Genomic DNA, 25,256 nt, shown 5'->3' with positions numbered 1-25,256 from the left:
GGCCTTGGCCAAGCCACTTAACCCCATTGCCTTGAAAAAGAAAGAGATGACAGGATGTCTAGTTCCAAAGCCATTACCACGTTTGACAAATAAAGACCTCCACCTCCTCAACTTTGAGATTAGGAGAACTGTGTGCACTGGCACCAGGCGGTGACTCGCCCCGGGGCACGCGGCTGGCACAGACTGGGGAGAGGCTTTGAGCCAAGGTCTTCCCGCCTTCTGCAGCCTCATTTCCTTCCAACTTTTTTGGGGGGTAAAATGTTTCCGTGCATTTTCTGTGGCCCTCCTAGCCCCGCGGGTTGGGGAGCCGAGGAGGCAGATCTGGTGAGCGGGCGGGCGGGAGGCCGCGGCGGCTGCGGGCACGAGGGCGCCTCAGGCCCCGCCCCTCCCCCCGCCTCTCTATTCTTTCCTCCTTTCTCCGGCTCCCCCACGTCCGCGACGTCGGGATGGGGAGCCTGCGCCCGCGCCTGCGCCGTGGGGCCGCAGCGCCCGCCCGCGCTGGGGAGCGGGGCCAGACTGGCGGGCCGCTCGGCCAATGGGAGGCGCGGTCGCCCCGCGGCCGGGAGGCGGGGCGTGTGCGAGGGTGTCGGGTTAGAGCGAGGCGTGACCTAGTTGACAGGCTCGGAGGGGCCGCGGGAGCCGGAGCCGCCGCCGGGGCACAGCCGCGCGGGCACAGCCGGGCGGGCACAGCCGGGCAGGGGCCGGCGGCGGCGGCGGCCAGAGGCTCTGTGACTTTTTGCATTTCCCCGGGCTCCCCCTCCCACCCCGCGCGCGTCCCCCCCCTCTTTTCCTGTGAGCCTGGGGAACTTGCACCTCAAAGCCGGCCACCCCCACGGCAGCATGTACCCCAGCAACAGGAAGAAAAAGGTGTGGAAGGAGGAGAAAGGTAACGGGCCGCTTTGTCCTCTCCGGGGCTCGTGGGTGGGGGGGGCGGGGGGCGGCTCGCCGCGCCGCCCCCCGCCCGGGCTGCCCCCCTCCTCGGCTCCGCGCCCGCGAGTGGGCACCCACACGTGGGCACGGACACGCGCGCACACGCACTCCGGCCTGGCTGCCCCCTCCCGCCCCACGCCGGCTGCCCGGAGAGGGCCCGCCGTGTGCCCCCCGTGCCCCCCGCCCAGTGGGCTCCCATGGCTCCCCGCATGCCCCCGCGTCTGTGCCCGGGCGCAGCCCCGCAGCCCCCCACGCTCCGGGGCAGCGCTGTCAAAACAACCTGTATTGATCGTTTTCTGCAGCTTTACTTATTCAAGGGAAAAACGACCTTGCAGGAAAGTCTCTTTTTAGACAAAGCGCACTCTCTGACATCTCTCTCATTTCTCTTTTCCTTCCCTCCTTTACTTTTTTTTTTTAACAAAAGATAAAAAAGATGCGCTTCTGCTCTCGCACATCTTCCTAGGAGGTGGCTTCCGCGTAGACAGTATCCTCTGGGGCGATATCGAGCGATAAGAAATGAAAAGTTGATCACTTTGTAAACTCCTGCTTAAAAATGGGAAACTTTTATTTCAAAGTCCTAGTTCCTTATGAAAAAGAAGAGCAAACAAAGGCAATAGGAAAGCTGTAAAACTGACAAAGAGGAACTCCGTAGGAATCTTTCTCAGACAGCACCACTGGGAGGCATTCACCTCCCTCCCTCCCTCTTAGAATTTTAGGAAGGGCCGTTATGACAATTATAGGTCAAAATATAGCCTGCCCAGATGAGGTATATGGAAGAAAAACGATCTCTAAAATAGCACAAATTTAGCTTATGTGCCATTTTATTGTAGAATGTTTGTTGCAATCTATTACAATACTAAGGAAAAAAAAAACCTGGTCTTACGATACATTTCATTATTGATGATGACACGAAGACTCAAAGTCTGAGTTCTAACAAAATACTGGAAAAGAATTTTGTAAATTTTTGACAACTCTGGTAAACTAGTTGGTAGCACCTTTTCTTTTTTGGCATAAAAATTATTTTAACTACAGTATATAGTTATTCTGAAAAAACAAGATTTTAAACCTTTGTTTTATGTATTATTAAAAATCCCTTCAATACATCTTTATTCATGATCTTCTGATATTGCAATTAACATCAGTGATGGCATATTAGTGGAAAAAAACCTTTTTGTTACATATACTTAATATTTATTTTTCACCATAACAAAGAAATAATTTCCCAACTTCAGGTGACTCTACAGTAGATATTGTTGTTTTTTAATACCCACACAGCTATGAATGACTAGCAGGTATTTTAAAGTTTCTTTTTTCCATGACTTTTCTTATTTACTTCTATTAGCACAGAGAGAGAAAAGTAGCCAGATTATAAAATCATGAAGAAACAAATGCACAATCATGATAGTATATGATAATAAAAGTCCCTGTATGTTAAAGCTGTATTAGCTATTATGCTTATAACTTTTATTTCACTTGAGAAATATTGTAACCTGAAGTCTTTAACATAAATTTAAATTTGATTGTCTCACTGTCTGTTAGATGACTTATATTTTAAAGATAAAGTTATACTCCAAAGTAGTGAGATCTCCTTTTCTGACAGTTGTTAAAACCATAATTAATGCTAAAGAGAAAAATAGGTTTTATGAATTTATAAGTCATCCAGTTACAACTTTTGTCATTTTTTGTTTAAAGTTGTTGAATTATGAAGCAATGCTGACTTACCTCATTGAAATAAGACCCCATGTAAACTTAAACTCATCATCTAAATCAAAAGGGATGTTTTCATGCCTGCATTATTTTAGATTACATTGTATGTATTTTGGTGATTCATGTGAATTGTTAAGTGAATTGCATTGCTCTTTAAGAATAAATTTTAATATTGAAGTAACCCTGTGTACTCCCATGGAATCAATATCTTTCCTATCATGTACTTGCTGCTTTAATGAAACAGCCTGTTAAAGTTCTCAAGTTCACATATGAATTGCCAATATATGAAACTTAGTCTTAAAAGTACCATTATAGTTTAAATTTTACTTAAATGTGTTTTATGATTAAAAGTTTCCATTGTGAATTATCTTCTCTATAGTTGCAAGTGGGTTTTGGGTTTGTTTCCTTTCCAACTTTTTTTTTCGTTTTCCCATTTAAAATTTTAAATGACTACTATGAAAGGTGTCAGATGACATTCCTACAAGTTATGACTAAACTTTATAAAACCAGTTAGTTGTTTTATAATATAGTGAGAAGCAAAGTAGTAAATAGTAATCTAACCCTGGAGTCAGCACCTAGGTACAAATTTTATCCCTCTAACATTCAGTGTGACCATGGCAGGGTGTCCCAGATAACTTTTTAAGAATCTTATTGCAGAAGAAGTGCTGCTTTGCATCGGTAGAAGGAATTTCCTCAACTAGAGTTCCATAAACCCATTAAATCACAGGTACAGGTCATCTTTCCAAACCTCAACAATAACTGAGTATAATCAGTATTTTTATCTTTTGTTTTTTAAAAGAATGACATGAAGTAATCTTCCTTAACTAAATATAGATATTATAAATGTTGATTATTGTTTTCTTCTAGAACAAAATTTATTTTGCTATTATCCTTAATCAGACCAAAAAAAAAATTAAAAGGTATCCTGGTGTAATACAAGGATTCTTGATTGGGAGGAAGGTGACCTGGCTATATCAATAGTGGAATGAAAAAAAAAATGGGCTAGTTACTTCATATTTTTAGGCCTCAGTTTTAATGTAAAATGAGATTAATTCTAAAGTTCTAAAATTCAATACTTTATCAAGTTTTTAATACTTGAAATTGTGAAATTATTTTATTGGGAGTATTACTCAAAACCTCTTCAATTTTTTATAAGACCACTAACATTTTCTAAAGTGAAATGCAAAATAATACAGTTTTAAAGTTTAAAAAATGAAAATTATGATTTGCATTTTTTTAAAAGAACGTTTACTGAAGATGACCTTGGAAGAGAGACGCAAAGAATACGTGAGGGATTATGTTCCTTTGAAGGACATTCCATCATGGAAGGAAGAAATGAAGAGCAAAAGCCAGAATGATGGTAAGTTTTAAAACGCCCAGCTGTTAGATTGTAATCTTTTTTTGAGGGAATAAGTCTCTATCTAGAATTTCAATAGAAAGGGGAATGATGGCAATTAACAGTTGGTAAAAAGGAGGTACCACTTTCTGGTATTTGAAATTATTATTAGGTTATCATTTAGATTCTACCTATATCTTTTTTTTCCTAATTGAAATTGAATTAATGTAGTTGAATAATTTTATGATGCAGTTTATTTTGTAATATAGCTGAAAGAACACTGATCTTGGATCCAGTGTTTGTGTTGGGAGACCATGGCTAAGGCTTTTAATCTCTTTGAACCTGTTTCTTTATTACAATTATTTCTTGATGAATGTATTTTTTCTAATTCTTAGACAAAATACTTATTTTTGATATTTGTAACTTCACACATCTATACCTAGTTTTGTGAAATGGAAGTTCCAATAAAATAATCATTTAAAACATACCATCAATGATAATCCTATACATGGAGTCTCACTAACTTTGTAGCAAATGACTGGTATTAGTCTATTCCTGTAACTGACTACTTTCACATTTTTATGCATTTTTTAGAAAAAAGCATACATTTTGTATCTTGAATTTGTATTTTCCATTAACAGCATTTAATCAATACTTGGTACACTGAAAAGCTTTAAAAGGCAAGAAGAGTTGTGCATTTCTTTCCTTTTTTTAAAAAAATTTATAAATTTAGGAAAAGATAACAAAGATAGGAGTAACTTTAATCTTGAACATAACTATAATTGCTATGTTTTCTTTTTGATAGCCCATGCCACTATCTGTATCTATCTTTCTACCTATCTCTCCACATATTACATACACATACACAGATATTTTCATAACTATTTATATATTATTTTAAAATTCCACTTAAGTTCTATTTAGTTGCTTCTTGTGATAGGGATATGACCTAAATTCTTAAAAGTCTACTGGCAGACTGCAAACTTTGTCAGACCCTTCTAAGTTGGAAAACCTTCATAAGGCTTCATGAATAGACCTTGGGATATATATAGATTAGTATGTCTGTCATTCAAGGGACAACCTACAGTTTAAGAGACCCATCACTAAATTGGAGTAAGGGTGATGAATTTTTTGGTAACCATTCTTAAGATACTCGTCGTATTAAAGCATAGTGGAGCTGAGCTCTGTGTCAGTAGAGGGAGTACCCACATCAGTGAAACTGTACATCCTTTAAATGTGATCATATATTTTACATGTGTTTGATAAAAAAAAAATTCTGATGTTTTTTAAAGTAAGTTTTAAACTCAACAGAATGTTATTTAAAATAGCTAATTTGTAAAGAGGAAGAAAATTTAGGAATTATAGATATAATTCCATATTAGAGATAGAATTAGTATACAATTGGATTAATAACAAATTTGTTATTTTGTCATAATTGACCATAGCTGTTTTCAATGAAAGACATTTTTTTCAGCACAGTGAAATCATGTAAAATTATGTATGATATATTTCAGTATTTTTACTTATTTTTTCTGTTTGCTTATTTAATTGAATTTTATTCTTGGATTATAGTTAAAAGGTTAAAAAGTGACAATTATGTATTAACTAGATTCTATTACATTTTTTCCATATGTTAATCATAGGTTTGGAAGGTTGATGATTAGATTAGAGAAGAGTAGAAAGCAGGTATTTTTTAACCCATTAGGTGATTTTGTTTATTATCCCTCCCTACATTTGTGAATATTTTGGGTTATTCTATTCCAAAGTAGTGTATCGTTGCTAAAAATAGAAAAATAAGAATTTTACAATTACATATATCTAATACAAATTAATATAAACAGTAAATTCCAGAATTTTCAAAAGATACTTGATAATTGTTCTCAAAATTAGGTAAAGTTGTTAATGGACCTATTTTCATTTGCTACATTTCTGTTCATGCTAAGAGTTCTATTAAAATGTAATTCCATTGCTTAGATGTATGCTTTGCTGTCTTTAGTTGGAACAAAGTAATGATGAAGAAGATTTGCTTGTATTCCCACTACTTTTCTGATTTCAGAGAAAATTAAGGGCCCTATCTCCTTGATGCTAATTAATTGCTTCTAGAGCAGCATTAGACCAAGGGAGAAAACTTCCCTAAATTTATTTATCAAGCATTTATTTAAACACCTTTTATAATTGAAGCATTGTATTTCCTTTTGGAGATATAAAAACAAAATGAAAAAAATTTTCCTTTCCTCATGGAGCTTACATTCTTTTGGGGCAATATAGAGGTAGCATGATTAATTAAGCAGAATTCTGGAATTGGAACTATGAGGACCTCTGTTCATTTCCTATTTCAGACACTTGTACTTTTGTGACCCTTAGCAGCTTATTTAATTTTGTGGAGATTAAATTTTTTCATTTGTAAAATGAATTACAGTACCTATCCCAGTGAGATAAGGTATGTAAAGGACTTTCAACCCTTAAAATGCTTTATAAATGTGAACTTCTATTATTGTTGCTGTTAATAATATAACTTGGTAAGGCAAAAATAAAATAACCTAATAGGCTAAACTAGTACTTGAAATGTTATCTGTTAAAGGCAGAGTACTTGAGGTTTACAACTCACTGCTTTTTGAATCCTATGCTTGTTCACAGTAGCTTTTTTTTTGGTTGTGTTGCCCCACTGTTAAGTCATATTGGGCTCATAGTCCATTAAAGGCTAAAGGTTATTATTGCTGATTTTGTATGAATTACCATCTAGCCCTATCATCCTCATCTATAATTATGCACTTTTATTTCTGAGTACAGTACTTTACATTTACCACTATTAAATTCATTATTATTATTATTATTATTGTTTTCTCATTGGTTTCCCCCCTTACAAATCTATTTGCATTCTGATTCTGTAATTAAATGTATTAGCTATCTATCCTAGCTTACTGTCCTTCATAAAATAGATAAAAAATTAACTTAAGTTTCTGATAGAATGTTGAACAGAACAAGACTAAGAAAAGAGCCCTATGGCAGTCCAATAGAGATGTCCTTTTAAATTGTAATCAGTTAGTTATATATTATACTTTGAGTCTGGTTCTGAAGCTAGTTCCTATTAAATATACTTTATTATAAACCACATATCTTCACATAAAAGAGCAAAGATGTTGACCAATTCCTTGCTGAAATCCAGGTTGAATAAATCACTTCATAAATCTAAAAGTACTCTATGAAGTGCTGCCTCTATAAAGCTATTTCACTTACTGATTGTGTAGACCATAGAGAAAACTACTTATCTACTTTGATCCTCAAAACTAAGGATCGTTTGTAAAATGGGGATAATACTTGTACTACCTATTTCACAAGACTGTTGTGAACTTAATGTAATATAATGCAAAACTTAATGTACTTGCAAAATGGGAAGTATTATAAGGAATTATCATTCTTCCTGCTGTATTAAAATGGGAGTTATCTTAACAAGTTATCATTGCTTCCATCATATCTGTAGTATTTCCCTGATCCTGCTTAGTCAACTAACTGTCCAAAAAAAGACATGAGAGAACAGAGTTGAAGGATTTTAGAACTGGAAGGGAATTGCGGTGGCCATTAAAAAACAATCTGATTATAATATACAAGACGTGTTTGCTCAGTGTCTGCTCACAGACCTCAAAGGAGGGAGAACAAACTGCCTTTGGAGCCAGCTTGCTCCATCTTGGATAAGCTCAGATTGTTAGACATCAAACCTAAATTTGCCCATTTGCATCTTCCATTCATTGTTCCTGGTTCTGCTTTCCTAGACTAATCAAAGTAAGCTTAATCTCTTCTTCATATCATATCAGTTCAGATACTCATCACCTCTGAGGCTTCTTTTCCCCAGGTTACACATGTCTCATTTCCTCATTTATTCCTCATATGACATTAGCTCAAATCCTTTCATCCTCCTCTTTGCCCTTCTCTGGATACATGGCAGCTAGAAATCAACAATGTACCGTAGAGGAAGGCAGTGTACAGTAGGACCCTTATTTCCTAATTTCTGGAAGCTATGTCTTTTGCTGCCACATTACACTTGATTACTCATATTAAATTTAAAGTCCTCTAAACCCCTAAGATCTTTTTAGGATGATTGTCACATAACCAAGCTTACCCATATTACACTTGTGAGGTTATTTTTTTGGTACTCACATGGAAAACTTTATATATCTCCATGTTGAATTTCATTTTATTAGATTCATCCCAATTCTCTAGCCTGTCAAGAACCTTTTGGCGTCTGACTATCATCTTCTATACTAGCTGTCTCCTCAGCTTTTTGCCATCTGTAAATTTGAGTAGCATGCCATCTAGACCTTTATCCAAGTTATTGATAAAAACATTGATTAGCACATGGTTAGGCACAGATCCCTGGGGTACTCAATTAAAGACCTTTGACTTAGAATTACTTTTTGAGTTCAGGCTTCTAACCAGTTCTAAATACATATAATTCTAAAATCTAATCCTTGTCTTCTCCATAAGAATAAGAGAAACTTTATATCAGAAACTTTGCTGAAATTGAGGTACACTGTATATATATATATATATATATATATATATATATATATATATATATATCTGTAGCATATCCCTCTTCTCCATATTTATTAATCTTGTCAAAAAAAGTAATGAAACTAGTCTGATAGTATCCATTCTTGAGGAAGACATCCTGACTGTTTGTAATCATTGTTTTCTTTTCTAGATATTTTCCAACTGTACTTTTACTACTCCATTCTGGAATTTTCTTAGGAGTTGAAGTAATGCTTAATGACTTATAGTTGAGACACTATTTTCCCCCCTGCCTTAAAAAAAAAAAACCCACATCACTTGGGACATTTGCCTATTACTAGTTTTGTGTTACCTCTCCTCATTTCCATGTTCTTTCAAGTATAACTGAACAATCTGACAGGCTTGATTGATAGATTAGTCTGGCATGTGTTTTATTTAATGAAAAGAGATCACTGACAGTGGACTCAGCAGTTACATCCACAAGTTCTTTGTATATTTTGGCAAGTAGTTAATTTGGGTCAGGTGATTTCAACATATTGCGGCAACTAGTAGTCTTCTAACTAATTTTTCAGTTATCTTGTGTTTTCAGCTTTCTCTCTCCCTTACCCCCATTCTTCCCAGTGTGCCGATTGTTTTTCTTGATAAAGGAAACAGAACCAGAATAGGGCTTGAGTAGTTTTTTTTTCCCCTTAGGCCTTTGCAAGGCAAATGGGGTTAAGTGGCTTGCCCAAGGCCACACAGCTATGTAATTATCAAGTATTTGAACCCAGGTTCTCCTGACTCCAGGGCTGGTGCTTTATCTCAGCCGCCCTGGCTTGAGTAGTTTTGCCCTCTTTTTGTTCTCTCTTTTCTTATCTACCTCAATCAAGGGTCTTAACCCTTGTTTCCTCTTCATTTTCCCAGTGTAGATAAAAAAAGGCTTTTATTCTATCCTGAGCATTGAATGTAAGAGTCAACTTGTTTTGGACTTTATTAAGTCTTCTTGGCTCATTTTTACAAGACTGTCTCATTTTTATCTTCTTTCTTAGTTATTTACCCTTGCTTCCTCTCTTCTGTACTTATTCTTTTAACATCTAAAGGGAAAAGAGTTATTTGTGCAAACATGTTGCTTTCTTTATTACTGCTTCTCAATTCTTTGAATTATTTGCATTTGTATCTTTAGGGTTTAGTTTTAGTGAACTTTTTCATTCCATTTGAACTGACTTTCTTTGTACTATATGCTAGGCATTAGAAATGCAAGTCTAAAGAATGAAATAATCTCCTTGCAAATTAGCTTAAATTCTAATTAGGAAGACAAGTATATATAAACTATATATACAGCAAATGTCTGAGATGAGATTTGAATTCAGGTCTTTCTGACACACACATATATAATATAGTTAAATACATAGTAGTTTGTGAAGGAGGACACTAGCAATTGGAGACATCAGGGTTTCATGAAGAAGATGGTACCTGAGCTGCACATTAAAGGAGGAGAGGTTCATTCCAAATATGGTGAAGTTGGGGCTAGCTAGTACAAAGATAGGGAGATGGGAAATGGAGTGACTAAATGAAAGGAGAAAGACCACTAGTTTAGTTGGATCTGAGTGGAACAGTAGTGTCTAATGAGCCTAAAAACCTAGGTTGGGACTAGGTTGTATCATAATTTAAAAGCTGAACAAAAGTGTTTATTTTATTCCATAGGCAATAGGAAGCCACTGGAGTTGGTTACATAAGCGAGTCACATTATAAAAATCTCTGCTTAAAAGGAAAATTGCATTAGCAGCAGTGTGTTGGGTAGATTAAAGTGTTGAGAGACTTGAGGCAGGTAGACCAATTCGTAAGCTGTTGTAATAAATCTAGACAAAAGAGGAATTCCTGAACTAAATTGGTAACTCTTTGAGTATAGTGAATGGTATACATGCAAGAAATGTTGTGAAGGTAGAAGTGTCACAATTTGACAACAGATTGGGTGGATTAGTAGACTGAGGTATTATAGATAATGCTGAGATTATGAACCTGGGAGACTGGGAGTGTTGTGGTACATTCAAAGGTATATAAATATATGAAAAATATGGAGAAGAGTTGGGTTTGGGAGAAAAATTCTGAGTTAAATTTTAGACTTAATTTTAAGGTATCCTAGGGACATCCAGTTTAAAATGTCAAATAGCCAATATGAGATATAGTTCTGAAGTTTTGAGGAGAGACTAGAACTGGATAAGTAATTCTGGGACTTAATTATCTAAGATGATAGTTATTACTCATAGGGAGCTGATGATGTTACTGAGAGAAAGTACAGAAGAATAGAAAGGGGGGGCTAGGACAGGACCTTGGGGAAATACCCACATTTTGGGAGTGATGAGTTAGTAAAGAAACCTGTGTACTCAAACACAGAGGAGAAGAAGAAACAGTCAGTCTTCCCAAAGTCCAGGGTGCATGTTTTCCTTCTTGTCTTTGAAAAAGACTAAGAAGGGATGTTCATCTCCAAGATTCTTGTTGGCTATTTTTTGAATATGTTTCATGTGATGTTTTCCAAAATTGCCTTAAAATGAATTTAATTAATAAGAAAAAAATGGGGTAACTAGCTGGCACAGTGGATAGAGCACTGGCCCCTGGAGTCAGGAAGCCCTGAATTCAAATCAGGTCTAAGACACTTGATGTGTACCAGCTGTTAGACTCTGGGCAAGTCATTTAACCCCAATGCCAGGGAAAAACCAAAATACACACACAGACTTCATCTATTATTTCACATGTATTATTGCATTAAAAGTAGAAACTGTTTACTTTGAGAATCCTGACAATGAGTATTTATTTACTGCTAAATTGATGAGTTCAGGAAGTCCAAGAACTGCATTCCCAAGCCTTTTCCCCATTTTTATCCCGCAATTATGTTGAAAAAAAATTCAACATAAATAAAGAGTTAAGATAAAGAGTGAGAATCAAGAGTTTAAATAAATAAAGAGTAGGAATAAAGAGTTAAGAACTAAGTTGAATAGGATTATAAATTCAAGAGTTTTCTTGTTTATGTTTTTGTATTTCTTTCACTATTCTCTGTACAAAGTAGATAGGTCTTTATTAAATATTTTTGAGTGAATTATTTTTGTTAATACAGAAAATATTTGGATCTTCATAACATGTCAGATAACTTTAAAAAAATTTCTTGAATGGGATAATCATTAGATTGTTAGCGTTTAACTAGTAATATAGTATTAGTATTAAAATGGTCATCAAATTATGGTATGGTATAGATGCTTTAATGGACTATTGAGGAAAAGCTGTTTTAACTTAAATTTCCTTTGTTACCACAGTTTATCATTAAAACTGTCAAGGTTATTATAATTTGGTTTTCCTTTTTGAAGAGTTCCATTTAAAGTTTCAGATAAACAATTAAAATGTAGTTAAATGTTTTGTGTAACTAAATTTAAATTAGTTAAACATATTATTAGTAACTACAAATATTTGTAAATATTTGTAAACTTTAGTAAAAATATTAGTAGTAAATATTAATAAGCATATTAAACAATATTTGTTACTCTACAGTGTTTAAAAGTTTATCTTCTTTTAGAAGAATGATTTTCATTCTAATGTAGTTTATATTTTTAAAAATTCAGTATTTTATATGTAAAAATATTTATATATTCAGTCTTATAGAAGCTTGAAACAGCACTTTTGGGACAATGTATTTAAGAATAATGGCCTTCTTAATATGGAAAGCACACCATATAGAGCTGAAAAATTTCACTGAGTTGGTTTTCTCCAGAAAGTTAATTTTGTTTAATGGGAAATCAAACGAACAGAGAACATCTTAGTTTTGTTTGGAAGAGCATTTTTAAAAAAAGAAAAGTGGAATATTGATCTTAATAACTGAATTAAAAATAGAATACTTTTTTGTATAATACATTTTTTTCACAGTCTTAAGTTTTGTGTTATACGTACATTTGACAAAGTCAGTCAGCTTAATCTTCCTATTGAAAGATTGAAGGAATGACTGAGTTGTTGTTTTTTTATGGTCCAAATCTAAGGGTTCTATTCCTTGGAGGGTACTGTAATATGTGGCTCACTGCCATTAGTTTTCTTGTCTTGATTTCCCTTTTAGCATGATAGTTTTTATGTATTGACTTTTAAGGATTATTCTGAGGACAAATTCTTAGATAATATTTACTGTAACCAAATGTTTTATGTGTTTTTTTTAATCTGGATTTTGTATCATATGTATTATCCTTGAATTTTTTTAAACAAAGGAAAAATGGAAAACAAGTTAATGTTGTTCTGATAAGTGTGGATGGACATTCCCCCCTCCCCCCCTTAAAAGATTTTTTGCAAGGCAGTGGGGTTAAGTGGCTTGTCCAAGGCCACACAGCTAGGTAATTATTAAGTGTTTGAGGCCGGATTTGAACTCAGGTACTCCTGACGCCAGGGCCAGTGCTCTATCCACTGTGCCACCTAGCCACCCAATGGACATTCCCTTAATGTTGAGATTATGAGATAAAATATGCTTTGTACATATCTTAATATGTATCATCCTGTAGTGAAAGAATTAATACAGCTTGTTTAAAATTGTGCTTAATTTCATATTGTGTTAATTGATATAAATTTAGATGTTTTTATATAGGCTAAAGTCTCTTAGTATTAGCTGTCTTTTTCTTGCCTTTTTTCTTGTAATTTTATTTTCTTCATGCTAACTATACCATCTGGGAAATTCTTTATGTTGTCTGTTCTTATTTTCTAAATATTTAGTTTTTGAAGTTCGCAAGTAGCCAAAATAGCATTTTAAATACAGCAAACTGTCTTACCTGGGCATTATGATGTAGAAACAAACTGAATAATATTTATAAAAACAAAAAGGAATCTGTAAAGTAACTTAAAAATTCAGATATGATTTCATCAGTATAGGCAGCCCTGGTTATGATAACAGTTTAATAATTTAATTAAGATAATATAAATGTAGCCTGGAAACTCACATGCAACTTGTAATCACAGAGCTTTACATGGAGACTTGTTGAATCAGGAAAAAAATGTCACGAAATGATTATGGACCTGGAAAGAGATGTTGAGCAAACCTCTCTACAGTGAGCGCTATGGAGACTGAAATGTTCTAGACTTGAACGAAAAATTTAGATTTACCTAAGATAGGGCATAGATTCAGTTCAGTCAGACATCACTTACAGAGGACTTATTGGATATTCTCTTTCAAGGAAAGCTTGGAACTGACCTAACTGAACCTTAGTGAACAGTCATTATATTTACCTTGGTCCAGATTCCAGATTCTTTTGGTCTAGAGCTGCTTTAGATCTCTGTAGTACTGGCCTGGTGGTTTATCTTGTTTCCTTTATCTTTTGCTGACATGGATTTTTTTTTCTTTTTGCCTATTACATTTCTTTTTCTGAGAGAATCAACATGGTTTTTCTTTTTGAAATGTCTCTTTGAACCTTGGATGCAAAATTTCAAATAACTCAGAGACCCCAAATTTACAGCAGTATTTTTTACACATGTTAACACCAAGAGAGGGAGATTTTGTTCATGAAGTTTAATGACAGTCACTGTATTAGGAAAAATGGGATTACTTATAGTATTGAAGTCAAGGTGGTTTAGGCATCTGAAAAATAAAGAATTTGCACAGTTGAATCTCAGTGTAGAGACAAACTTTGCTAGATGTTCAAAAAAGGTTTCACAGAAAAGATTCCTTTGTAGTTGTTTCTGTCACTTTTACTTTTACCATGTGATTGTCTATGGGCATATGCCTTAGAATTATCATGTGATACTGTCAGTAAAATATTTGTTAAACTTGGATGCTTTTGCTGTGAGGAAACCAAAAGAAACTTCAAAATCTTTTCTTTGGATCAGTTGAGTTTTCTTCCAGTTTTTTTAATAATAAAACTTTGTCAGCTAGAACGCTACATGATGTTCTGTTGTTTAGTCTTGACATTTTTTGGAGGGGGACAAGACATATTGTTTCCATCTTCTAATGAAAAAAATGCATTAAATGAATAGATTATCCTACTGAGGACAGTTGATACACTTCAACAATAGCAAAAACCCTAAAACAAAACAAAGAAAACTTTATTCTGCATAGGCTGAATTTGTCTTCTTGTTCAGTCATTTAGTCAAATGTGATTTTTTTTCTTGTAGGCCAAATGATGCCAATATCATCCAGGGGTTTTCTTGGCAAAGATATTGGATTTATCATTAAGGCAAACAAAGGTTAAGTGACTTGCCCAGGTCACCAGCTAGTAAGTGTCTGAGGTGAGATTTGAAATCAGGTGTTCCTGACTCCTGGCCTAGGTATTTTTTTTTTTATCATTGAACTACCTAGCTACCTACAATTTTTTCTTATTTACCTCTTTTTAAAAAAATTTTCTTAGAATCCTGTCTTTCAAAGATAAGCTCAGGTATTCCTTTCTCTGTGAAGCCTTCCATATTGGCTTGATACCTTCCTTCCCCCACCACTTATAGGTACTCTTTTCTTCAAATTGTCTTGAATTTACTTCTTTATGTAAATTACTTCCTCCCCCTCAGTGTACTGTAACTTTCCAGAGTTATGAGGATTAAATGAGATAATATATGTAAAATGTTTTTTGCAGATTGTGAAACACATACATGCCAGTTATTGTTTCTCATCATTATTATTAAATGAGAATTATAATTAGGGGAGGAACTATACCATATTTACACATAATTTGTACTTAATAAATATTTGAATTGAATTTGATTTTAAAAAGAGTCTCATTTCTACTTGTTTAATTTTTAAAAAGAAGAAAATGTGACTTATAGAGGAAAAATTAATATAGGCAGAAACTAAATGGTACAATGAATAGAGCATTTAACCTGAATTCAGGGAAAACTTGAGTTCATATTTGATCTCACACATTTACTGGTTGTATGACTCTAGGCTCATTACTTAAGCTCTGCTTCAGTTTCCTTCTCTGTAAAATGGGGCTAATGATGGTACCTACCTCTTAGGTCTATCCTGAGGATCAAATGAGATAATACATTTAAAGTGCTTAGCACAGTTGATATATGGCAAGTGTCATATAAATGATAGGTATTATTTTTCTTTTTAAACTAAATAAAAGTGAAAAGTTGAGTTCTCCAGTGTGTATATTTTTTATACATTTATGACATTCAGGGATTGAGAAAAACTCTTGTAGTTGTTGATGTGTACTACATGTAATTGGGGTTACCTACTCTTATCCTGTTATGTATTGTCTTTGGCTCACTGTTTTTATAGGCTCACCCCATGCCTTTATTCTTCTAATAAACTATATCCTTGTTAATTTGGAATCAAAATCTGCCATTTGTACATGAAGATATGAGTGTATTTATACATACATATACACAATATTTAATGACCAAGTAAACCCAAGGCATATATTCACAACCATATGGTGGAAATGGAATTCTTAGAAGCAAAACAACATAGGATATTTTCTTTAAAATTTTTATGCATAGATTCTGTCTCCAAAGAACATTTGAATTCTGAATATCTTGATTGTGGTCACCATTGCCTCTAATAATAAAAATAGAAAGGAGAAAGGAAAGAATTATGGGGAGTTTTATTATGCTATTAACTAGATCAGAAATTCTTATTTTCAGCTTCTTATCCCTTAGCTGTTCTAAATAGAATAGAGATGAGAAGTAAAATATTTTTAAAAAAGTTTTTTTTGTTCAGTGCTTATACCAATAGAATCAATATTACCAACTTTAGACTGTGAAGACAAGCAACTATGCCTATGGATTTTTTTTCCATAAAGTGTAGCATAGTTCAATAAAGTGGGTTGCATTTATTACTTGCTCTATAGTGTTTTTGTAGCACTTTTATATTGATAGCTTTGGGAATAAATCTCCCTGATTGTTTACATATTTTAGTTTTGCAAACTGGTAGTAATTAATTGTACATATTAATTTTTTGTTTGTTTTTTTGCAAGGTAGTGTGTTTAAGTGACTTGCCTGAGTTCACACAACTAGGTAATTATTAAGTGTCTGATGTTGGATTTGAATTCAGCTACTCTTAATTCCAGGGTCCATGCTCTATCCACTGTGCCACCTAAGCTGCCCTACATGTTATTTTCAATAGTAATTTTTTAATTATTAAAATATTTTACTTTTCACTAGGCATTTTTCAAGCTTGATGGTATAGTTTCATTTTTCATAGGTAGAATAAATTGGTATTCAGTTGTTATTTTACCTGAACTTTTGCAGTTTGATTATACCTCTACTTTCTGTAGCATTAGCTTGACTTGGTGATTAATAGCAAAATGTAACTTCATGTCTGTAATACTGACATTTGTTTGTTCTAGTGATACATCTCTGCTTGTTATATTGATGGGTACATGATGGAAAAAAAACTAACCCTAAATCAAAACTTCTCTGTATTTATTTTATAACTGGCATGTGACTGAAACTGGTTCTTCCTTTTGTTTTTTTTTACAAATCCTGTTAAATGTTGCTTATTTAGTTTATATTCTTGATTTGAGCAATCTTGTGCCTGGAATTATTTGATTCAGAAATATAATTTTCATTGTCATATATTGATTTGTCAAGAGTAGCTTAGTGGATAGAACACTGGCTTCAGAGTCAGAAAGACACAAATTAGACCTCTACTTTCCACTTTTTAACTGTTCAAATTTGGGTAAGACACTTGACCTCTCTACTGCAAAATGGGGATAATAATAGTTCTTATATATAACAGGGTTGTTGTGAGGATCAAATGAAATAATATATATAAAAGCTCCTGAGGCCTCCTTATATTTTTCAGTTTAGAAGGTAGGGAATATTCCTTTTCATTTTTCCTCTTTTCATTGTTTTCCCCCTTCTAAATATTCCAGTCCACCCTTACTAATCATTGTTGCTTCCCATTTTATTTCTTTATTCTTCATTATCTCTGTGTGCTCAAAGGACTTCTGATCATTTATCAATTGGGGAATGGCTCTTACTTTTAATATATTTGACTCAGTTCTCCATGTTTATGAAATGAGGTCTTTATCAGAGAAACTTGTTTCAATGTTTTTTCCCACAGTTATTATTACTAACTGTATTTCCCTCCATCTCATTCCCCTACCTCCTTTTTATTCTATTCTCTCTTTCCTTTCACTTTATACCTCCTCAAAATGTTTTGCTTCTGTGACTACCCCATCCCACCACCTGCTTTCCCTTCTATTGCCTTCCCTCTTTTCTCCCTTCCCCCTTTCCTCCTCCTTTCCTATAGGGAAAGATAGATTTCTATTCCCAATTGAGTGTTTTTGTTATTCCCTCTCTGAGCCAATTCCAATGAAACACTCACTCCCCCTCACACCTCCCTCTTCCACTCCATTTCAAAAACTTTTTCTTACCTCTTTTATGTGAAATAACTTATCCCATTCTACCACCCCCTTTCCCTTTCTCTCAGTACATTCCTCTCGCAATCCTTAATTCCCTCTTTTTAATATATTATCCCTTCATATTCAATACCCTTCTGTTCCCTATCTTTCCTCCTTCTGACTTCCCTGAAAGACGATAACATTCATTTAAGTTTTCAGCATAATCTTCCTATGCAGGAATACAAACAGTTCAATATCATTAAGTCCCTTATAATTTCCCTATCCTGTTTATCATTTTATGCTTTGCTTGAGTCTCATATTTGAAGATCAGATTTATTTTTTCAGCTCTGGTCTTTTTTATCAGGAAAGTTTGGTGGTACAGAGGCTAGAGCACTGATCTTGGAGTCAGAAGACCTGGAATTTGAATTCAGCCTCTGACACTTTACACCTACTAGTTGTGTGACCTTGGGCAAGTCCCTTCACCCTGATTGCCTCACATCTGGGGCCATCTTCAGTTGTCATGATTTATAACTAGACACTGGACCCATATGGCTCTGGAGGAGAAAGTAAGGTTGGTGATTTAGCACATTCCCCCTCACTCAAATCCAATTCATGTACTTATGGCATCATCTCCTTGATGTCATGGTCTTCTTATAGAATAAAAGATAAACATCATCATCATCATTATTCTGACTGTGGCTCCATGATAATTGTTTTCTTTTTCTTTCTTTCTTTCTTTCTTTTTTTTTTTTGCTAGGCAATGGGGTTAAATGGCTTGCCCAAAGCCACACAGCCAGGTAATTATTAAGTGTCTGAGACCGGATTTGAACCCAGGTACTCCTGACTCCAGGGCCAGTGCTTTATCCACTACGCCACCTAGCCGCTCTGATAATTGTTTTCAGAGACACTTCTAGCGACCTGCAACTTTTCAGATTTTCCAAGATGGTATGATCTAAGGGGAGATTTTTGCTCTTCTCCTGCCTTTATTCTGGTCTTTGGATGACCATCGTTACCACTTGATGCCCTGGAGTTGTGAGAGAGTTCCCCACTCTTCTGTGGCAGCAAACTCTGTTATGCTACTGTTACCTCTCTTACCCAGATCAGAGTTTAGGCAAAACAGTCCCTGTAATCTCCCTTTAATCCATTTACTGTCTATGGACCATGAAGCATCTGCCATTACTGGTGATTCCCTGGCTCCCAAGGACTTTTCCTGGTCTGCTGGGGCTGGGGTTGTGCTTCTGAGGCCCAAACTGGACTGCTCTTCGCTTTCAACCTGGAGTGATAGACTTTTCCTGCTTACCCTTCAAATTGTCCTTTTCAGTCTTTCATCTGAGAAATCTGGAAATCACCACTACTGTCACTGAGCCAGTTGCCCTGCTGCCTCTCTTGGGTTCTGGTCCTTGACTGTTCCTTGGGATGGTCCCTGCTGGCATGGCCCTTGCTGCACTGCCAATCTTCTCTCACCTGGTAGAAGACCTTTCCTGAGATCTTCCAAATTGTCTTGGAGTGGAAAATTGTTTCACTCCATCTTGCCACTCTAAAATTTGTTTAGAGTCATTCTATAAGGGTATGGGGGGGGAAAGCTCAGGGAAATCCATGCCTTTACTCTTCCAACTTGACTCCATCCCTCCTATTTTAACAATTTTAAAAGAAACATTGGGAAATTGGAGCAACCCAGGAAAATGCCACCAGGATGATGAAAGGTCAGCAAGCCTTGTCATATGAAGAGTGGCTGAAGGAAATGGGGATGTTCTATTTTAAAAATAAGATTTATGTAGGGAATATGATGACTTTCTTCAGATTTAGCTCAATAAATGTTTATTAAATATTTACTGTTTAAAGCAAACCATTTGTGCTAAGTTCTGGAAATATAAAGATACAAATGACAGAATGGTCTTGAATTTACATTCTCTTATATGATAAGTCATATATACAGATGACTACAGTAGAAGATAGGGGAAAATAGAAATTAAAATAGAACCAAAGTGTTCTTGGAAAATTTGAGAAAGAGGGGATTCTTTTATTTGAGGCTTAGTAAGCACTGAATGTGAGTTGAATCATTAATGAAGAGGATGATAACAGGTGGAATAAAGAGTGAATAAATATAGTCAGAGGATCATAAAATCATATGTTTAGAGTTGGAAGGGCCAATGAGGTAATTCAGATAAACCTTTAAAATATTCAAGTGAGGAAACTGAGGTGCAAAGAGGTTAAATGACTTAATTAAGGTGTACTGCTAAATAATTTATGGGATTATGAAATAGAGGCAGGCATGCTTGGTTCTTTAATATTGGCCACAATGTCAATGGGTAATAAGGCTTAAGTCATATTCTAATATGGCGCAGAGGGTACAGGGAGGTAAATGATGTGAAAGTATGAGACAAATGATGAAGGGAGGGCACAGAGGCAGATGGTGTAAAAATGGTAATGGGGTGGTGTAGGAAGGCAGGCAGCAAAGGGCAGAGAGTGAGGGGGAGAGTCACTTATATAATAGATCCTTGTTGGGAGCACTTGAGCATTCATGGATGCTTAGAATAAGATATAGGGTTATAAGTTTGGTGGGGGGCTCATTTTTATAGAGTTTTATGGTAGGCAGACTAGTTTTTATTTTATTTTATTTTATATTTCTAATTTTTTTTAATTTTAAGGCAATGTGGTTAAGTGACTTGCCCAAATGACACAGCTAGCTGCAATTTTTAATGTCTGAGACTGGACTTGAACTCAGGTCCTCCTGACTCCAGGCCCTATGCTCTATTCACTGATGTGACAGTTCCCTTAGACTAGTTTTTAGTTTTGCCTCTTGGGGGGGGTGTTGTTCCTTAACATATCCATATCATATCAAAGATGGCAGCAGTATTTGATACTCCCCTGGTTTTAATGCAGATTCATCAGTGGTTTAGAGATCATAGGACCAAAAGACCCTTATAGTAGTGCCTAACCTAGATTTAGCACATATTCTCAGGATGTGATTTTTAATTAATATATAATGCAATTTGCATGTAACATAACATTTCTTTGTGATCTATGGGATGATCTGTAAGTGACTTTTGAGTTCTTTGCAGCCTGATTTCCTGCTATTGTTAGTTTATACCGATTATTTATAAACTTACTTTTCTAATTAGACAGGAAGGGAGTCTTCCTGTCTTGGGGACCAGAATATGATTTAAACACACAAGGTTGCACAGATAGTAAGAAGAAAACCCAATTTAAACTTGGACTATATGACTCCAGGTCCAGAACTTTCTACTACAACATGGTTCTCTCATTCCAGGCAGAGAGGGTAGTTTGTGCCAAAGTATGGAGAGATTGGTAAGAGCATGTGTTTAAGGACTATAATAAGTATGTATTATGTACGAGGGAGAGTAGTGTGAAATAGGGTGAATGAAATAGGACTGCTGTATGGAAGAGTACTTGGAGATTGGAATGTGCTGCCTTGTGAGGTTATAGAATAAGAGAAATAAATCATAGGTTTTAGAACAGGAAGGGACTTTAGAGGTCATCTGATCAATCCTGTTCATTTTACAGGAAAAAAAAAAACACCTGAATTACAAAGAGATTATTAAATGGCTTGTCCATTGTCATGCAGTTGCAGCGTTCTAAATCCAGGTCCTCATGTTTTCAAGTTTTTAACATTTTTATTTAAAATTTTGAGTTCTAAATTCTGTTCCTCCTTCCCTATCTCCCTGTCCCCTCCTTGGGGTAGTAAGCAATCAGATGAAGGCTATACATTTGCAATAATGTCATTTTTCATATTAGTCATTTTGTACTAGAAAACTCAAATAAAAGAGAAAAATAACGTACTTCAGTCTGTACTCAATCAATTATCAGTTCTTTCTCTAGAGGCAGATAGTATGATTCATCATTAGTCCTTTGGGATTGTCTTGGATCTTTGTTTTGTCAAGAATAGCTATCAGGCATTTATAGTTCTTCATTGAACAATATTGTAGTTACTGTGTACAATGTTCTCTTGGTTCTGTTCACCTCACTATGCATCAGTTCCTTTAGACATAAAAGGCTTATTTATGCTTCCTTTCTCTTTTTTTATTGAAATGGTTTTAAGAAAGGCTGGAAATGAACTTGCAGAAGGTGATGATTGAAGGTTCCTTCCAATTTATAATATTAATTCTATTTTATAATTTTAATTTAATTTGCATAATGTCATTTCTTTTATTCCTTCCTAAACTCTTATTTCTTTGTGTTAGTCTTCATTTTATAAAATTCTTTTTGGTGACCAAAAAAGAGTTTCTTTTTCAGTATTAGCTGAATTCAGATATGAGCAAGTCCCTAATTGCTTAAAAACCTTCCTAGGTACAATTCTTAGTCATGCATGGATATTATATCTCCCCTGGAGAATGTATATTTATTAATGGCAGTAACTATTTTCCCTCTTATCCAAATTCCTGATAATTTAATTAAATTGAATTTATAGTCACCTGCTATGTTTAAATGTTCTTTGATCTTCAAAAACTAGTATTTCTTCATATCCTGATAAATGAAAGGGAGAAAGATAATTTAAAAAGACCTAAAAAAGTACTTTGGATTCTTCAAAGGGTTTTTTAAAACAAATAATTTTAAATTAAATTATGTTTTGTTGTGTTTCAACTTTTTTTTTGTTTTGGGCAATTTTTTCATTATATTGTTGTTTCATTGCTAACTCAAATCTTTTTTCATGTCTACTCTTTTTTTTTTTAAAGAAAGATTTTATTTATTTTGAGTTTTACAATTTTTCCCCCTATTCTTGCTTCCCGCCCCCCACATGTCTACTCTTAAGTTTTGTATTTGTATCCCTGGTGCTTAGCACAGTGCCTGAAATCTAACAGGTGTTTAATAAGTTTTTGTTGGTTGATTTATCCCAGGGCATAAGGGCCGTTGTTTTCCTTTTTCTTATTTCAAAAGAAGACATATGTCCTGTCTTGTTTCCATCGATTGGTCGGATCTTTCAACACTATCAATACTTAAACATTTAACTGGAAACACACTCAACTTCCCATTTAACTGCTTAGATAGTAACAAAAAGAATCAAATCAGTAAAAGATAAAGGAATAGATCATTATTATAATTTGTTTTCACTTTAATGAGGAAAGATTTAAAGCATAACATGAGACTCCTAGAGATGCCTGGAACAGGGGCAAAAAAAGAAGGGTTCAGGGTAAAGGGCACTACTAGTTTTCAATTGCTACATGGAGAAGGATGCAAGTGGATTTCAGTTGTTGGAATGAAGGTCATTCAGTCTTGGTGCTTGAGAGTGCAAAGAGGGTTGAGTGTAAGTCATGATCTTTAGATAGGCTGCTTCCAGACTTGGCCCACTCAGGTGTTCCAAGATCTCTGCCGCTCCAATATCTTTGTCTCGCTAGTTGATTGAGTAAGGTACTAGGTCAACTCACTAAGGTAAACTAGATCATTGAGCTTTTAGGGACATTATCCCTCAGGCATTGGTTTTCTATCTCTGAAGTCTCAGAAAAAGAGGTACTGAAATTTGACCAAATGGCATGGAACGTGAAAATTTGCAGAAAAGGGCAGGGAAGGGAGTGGTCAGGAAAGGTCTCTGAGAGGCTCTCAGTCTTAGTTTTTTCTTTTTATTATCATTATAATATTTCATCAAATTCAACAAAATTTCCTTTTCAGAGTCAGCCCAAAAGATAGGATTAGTAGCGTTTTCCCATACTAGTTTTTAATTAATTCAGCTACCATTTTATTTTTTAGAACAGGTCCATTAGATGTGGTTTAAAACACATGTCTTTTTCTTTCAAGCAGCTGTTTCCTAAAGAGTAGCCTGTTGTTTGAGGAATGCCTAAAAAATGTAATGAGATAGTATTATGCCATAAGAAAATGAAGAATCCAGAGAAACTTGGAAATACTTGACACATTGAAAGAAGCAGAACAAGAAGTATTTATACAATGATACCAATAATCAATCATCAGACATTTGTGTTTATTGCATGACTGTATGACTAAAATATTTAAGACCTAAGATTGACTTAATTTCAATGCAGTATTTAATCCCAGTTTCAGAGTTCTTATGGAAACATGTATTACACTTCTTGGCAAACCTATTGATTTCCATCAAGGACCCTTACCATACTTCTGATTACTTGAATTTGAAATTCTCAAGTTCCCAGTGTCATCTTCCTTTTTCACTTATCTCTCATATCCAATCTTTCTCCAGATCTTGACATTTGTTATCTCTACAACATTTCTCATATCTATACCATTCTTTCCACTTACATAACCACCATCATTTTTCAGGATCTCTTTCTCTCACCTGGGCTATTGTAATAGCTTTCTAATTGAACTTCCAAACTCATGTTTTGCCTGTGTGATTTTCCTAAAGATATCCTGATTATGTCAATATCCCTTCACACTCCCCCCTTTATCCCTATTTGTCTCCAGGGTCAATTGTAATCCCTTTTATTTGGTTTTTAAAATTCTTCCCAACTTGGACCCTAGCTTTTTCCATTCCTCCTAAACATTTCTCCCCTTCATGTACTCCGCAGTGCAGATGTGTATGGCAGCTATAAGTTCACTGGAATCATTACTTGATATGGCTATTAGTAGTCACTATTTATTAGTGGTAATCCAATCCTTTAGGTCAATTTACCTCTCAGGCAAAATGAACTAAATCTCACCCGTAAAGTAGGAATTAATTATGTAGTGTCCACCTCAAATTGCTGAGATTTGAGTGATATAAAGCACTTTGCTGACCTTGAAGCACTTTCTAAATTCTAGTTACTAACATATTAATTAAATAAATATTCATACAACATGAATGCATTGAGAAATGTTTTTCTGTGACATTTTACAAATCATCTTACTAGTATTCTCTCATTGCCATTTGTTAAATATGACTACTATATGATAAGTCTAGAAATTGATGAACCAATTACTAAAATTCAAAATATTTTTGTTTTTCTGTGAAAAGATTAATATAATATAGTGTAACTCTTGGGAAACATTTGAGTTTGAAAAAAATCTGTTTTGTGTTTGTGCACATTCTTTCTAACAGTGACCTTCAAAGTACCTTAAATATTTACAGAAACCTTCTGATCCACTGATTGGCTACAGGAATCTGTCTATTCAGCCCCTTATAAAAGTATCAGTGCTCAATAATAGCCATTTGTCAAGATTTACTTAAATTGATATTATAATCAGTTCATTTAGTATGTTGTTGTTTAGTTCAGCTGTGTCTAACTATTTGTCATCTCATATTGGGTTTTCTTTGCAAAGACACTAGAGTGGTTTGTCATTTCCTTTCTCAGCTCATTTTACAGGATTAATTGATTTGCCCAGGGTCATTCAGATAGTATCTGAGGCAGGATTTGAACTCAAGAAGAATCTTCCACATTCCAAGCCTAAGACTCTTTTTCTTTTTCACTGTTCTACCTAGCTGCTCATATTTAGCATACACTGCCTAGGTATTGAAGGGTGGTGGAATTGACAACTTTGGGGGAGGGAATGTATGATAAAAAATTGGGGATATTGAGAAATGTAATAATTAATAT

At 35.1% G+C, this 25,256-nt stretch overlaps 1 protein-coding gene across 3 annotated transcripts in view; it reads left to right on the top strand.

Moving 5' to 3' along the window:
- The first annotated feature begins 640 nt into the window (after positions 1-640).
- Positions 641-25,256, top strand: part of MACROD2 (mono-ADP ribosylhydrolase 2) — a 2,318,796-nt gene continuing 2,294,180 nt past the window's right edge. For 2 of the 3 annotated variants that reach the window (XM_074209421.1, XM_074209419.1), the window contains exons 1-2: positions 642-886; positions 3,881-3,997. In XM_074209421.1, coding sequence (XP_074065522.1) covers positions 841-886; positions 3,881-3,997 — 163 coding nt within the window. In that variant the 5' untranslated portion in view covers positions 642-840. Of the gene's footprint in view, positions 887-3,880; positions 3,998-25,256 lie in introns of all 3 variants that reach the window. The other variant, XM_074209420.1, reaches the window with a different exon arrangement.

Source organism: Macrotis lagotis, chromosome 1, assembly GCF_037893015.1.
Source record: "Macrotis lagotis isolate mMagLag1 chromosome 1, bilby.v1.9.chrom.fasta, whole genome shotgun sequence".
Classification (NCBI taxonomy): domain Eukaryota; kingdom Metazoa; phylum Chordata; class Mammalia; order Peramelemorphia; family Peramelidae; genus Macrotis; species Macrotis lagotis.
The sequence above is the reverse complement of the archived record's forward strand: the minus strand, read 5'-3'. Positions and strand labels throughout refer to the sequence as shown.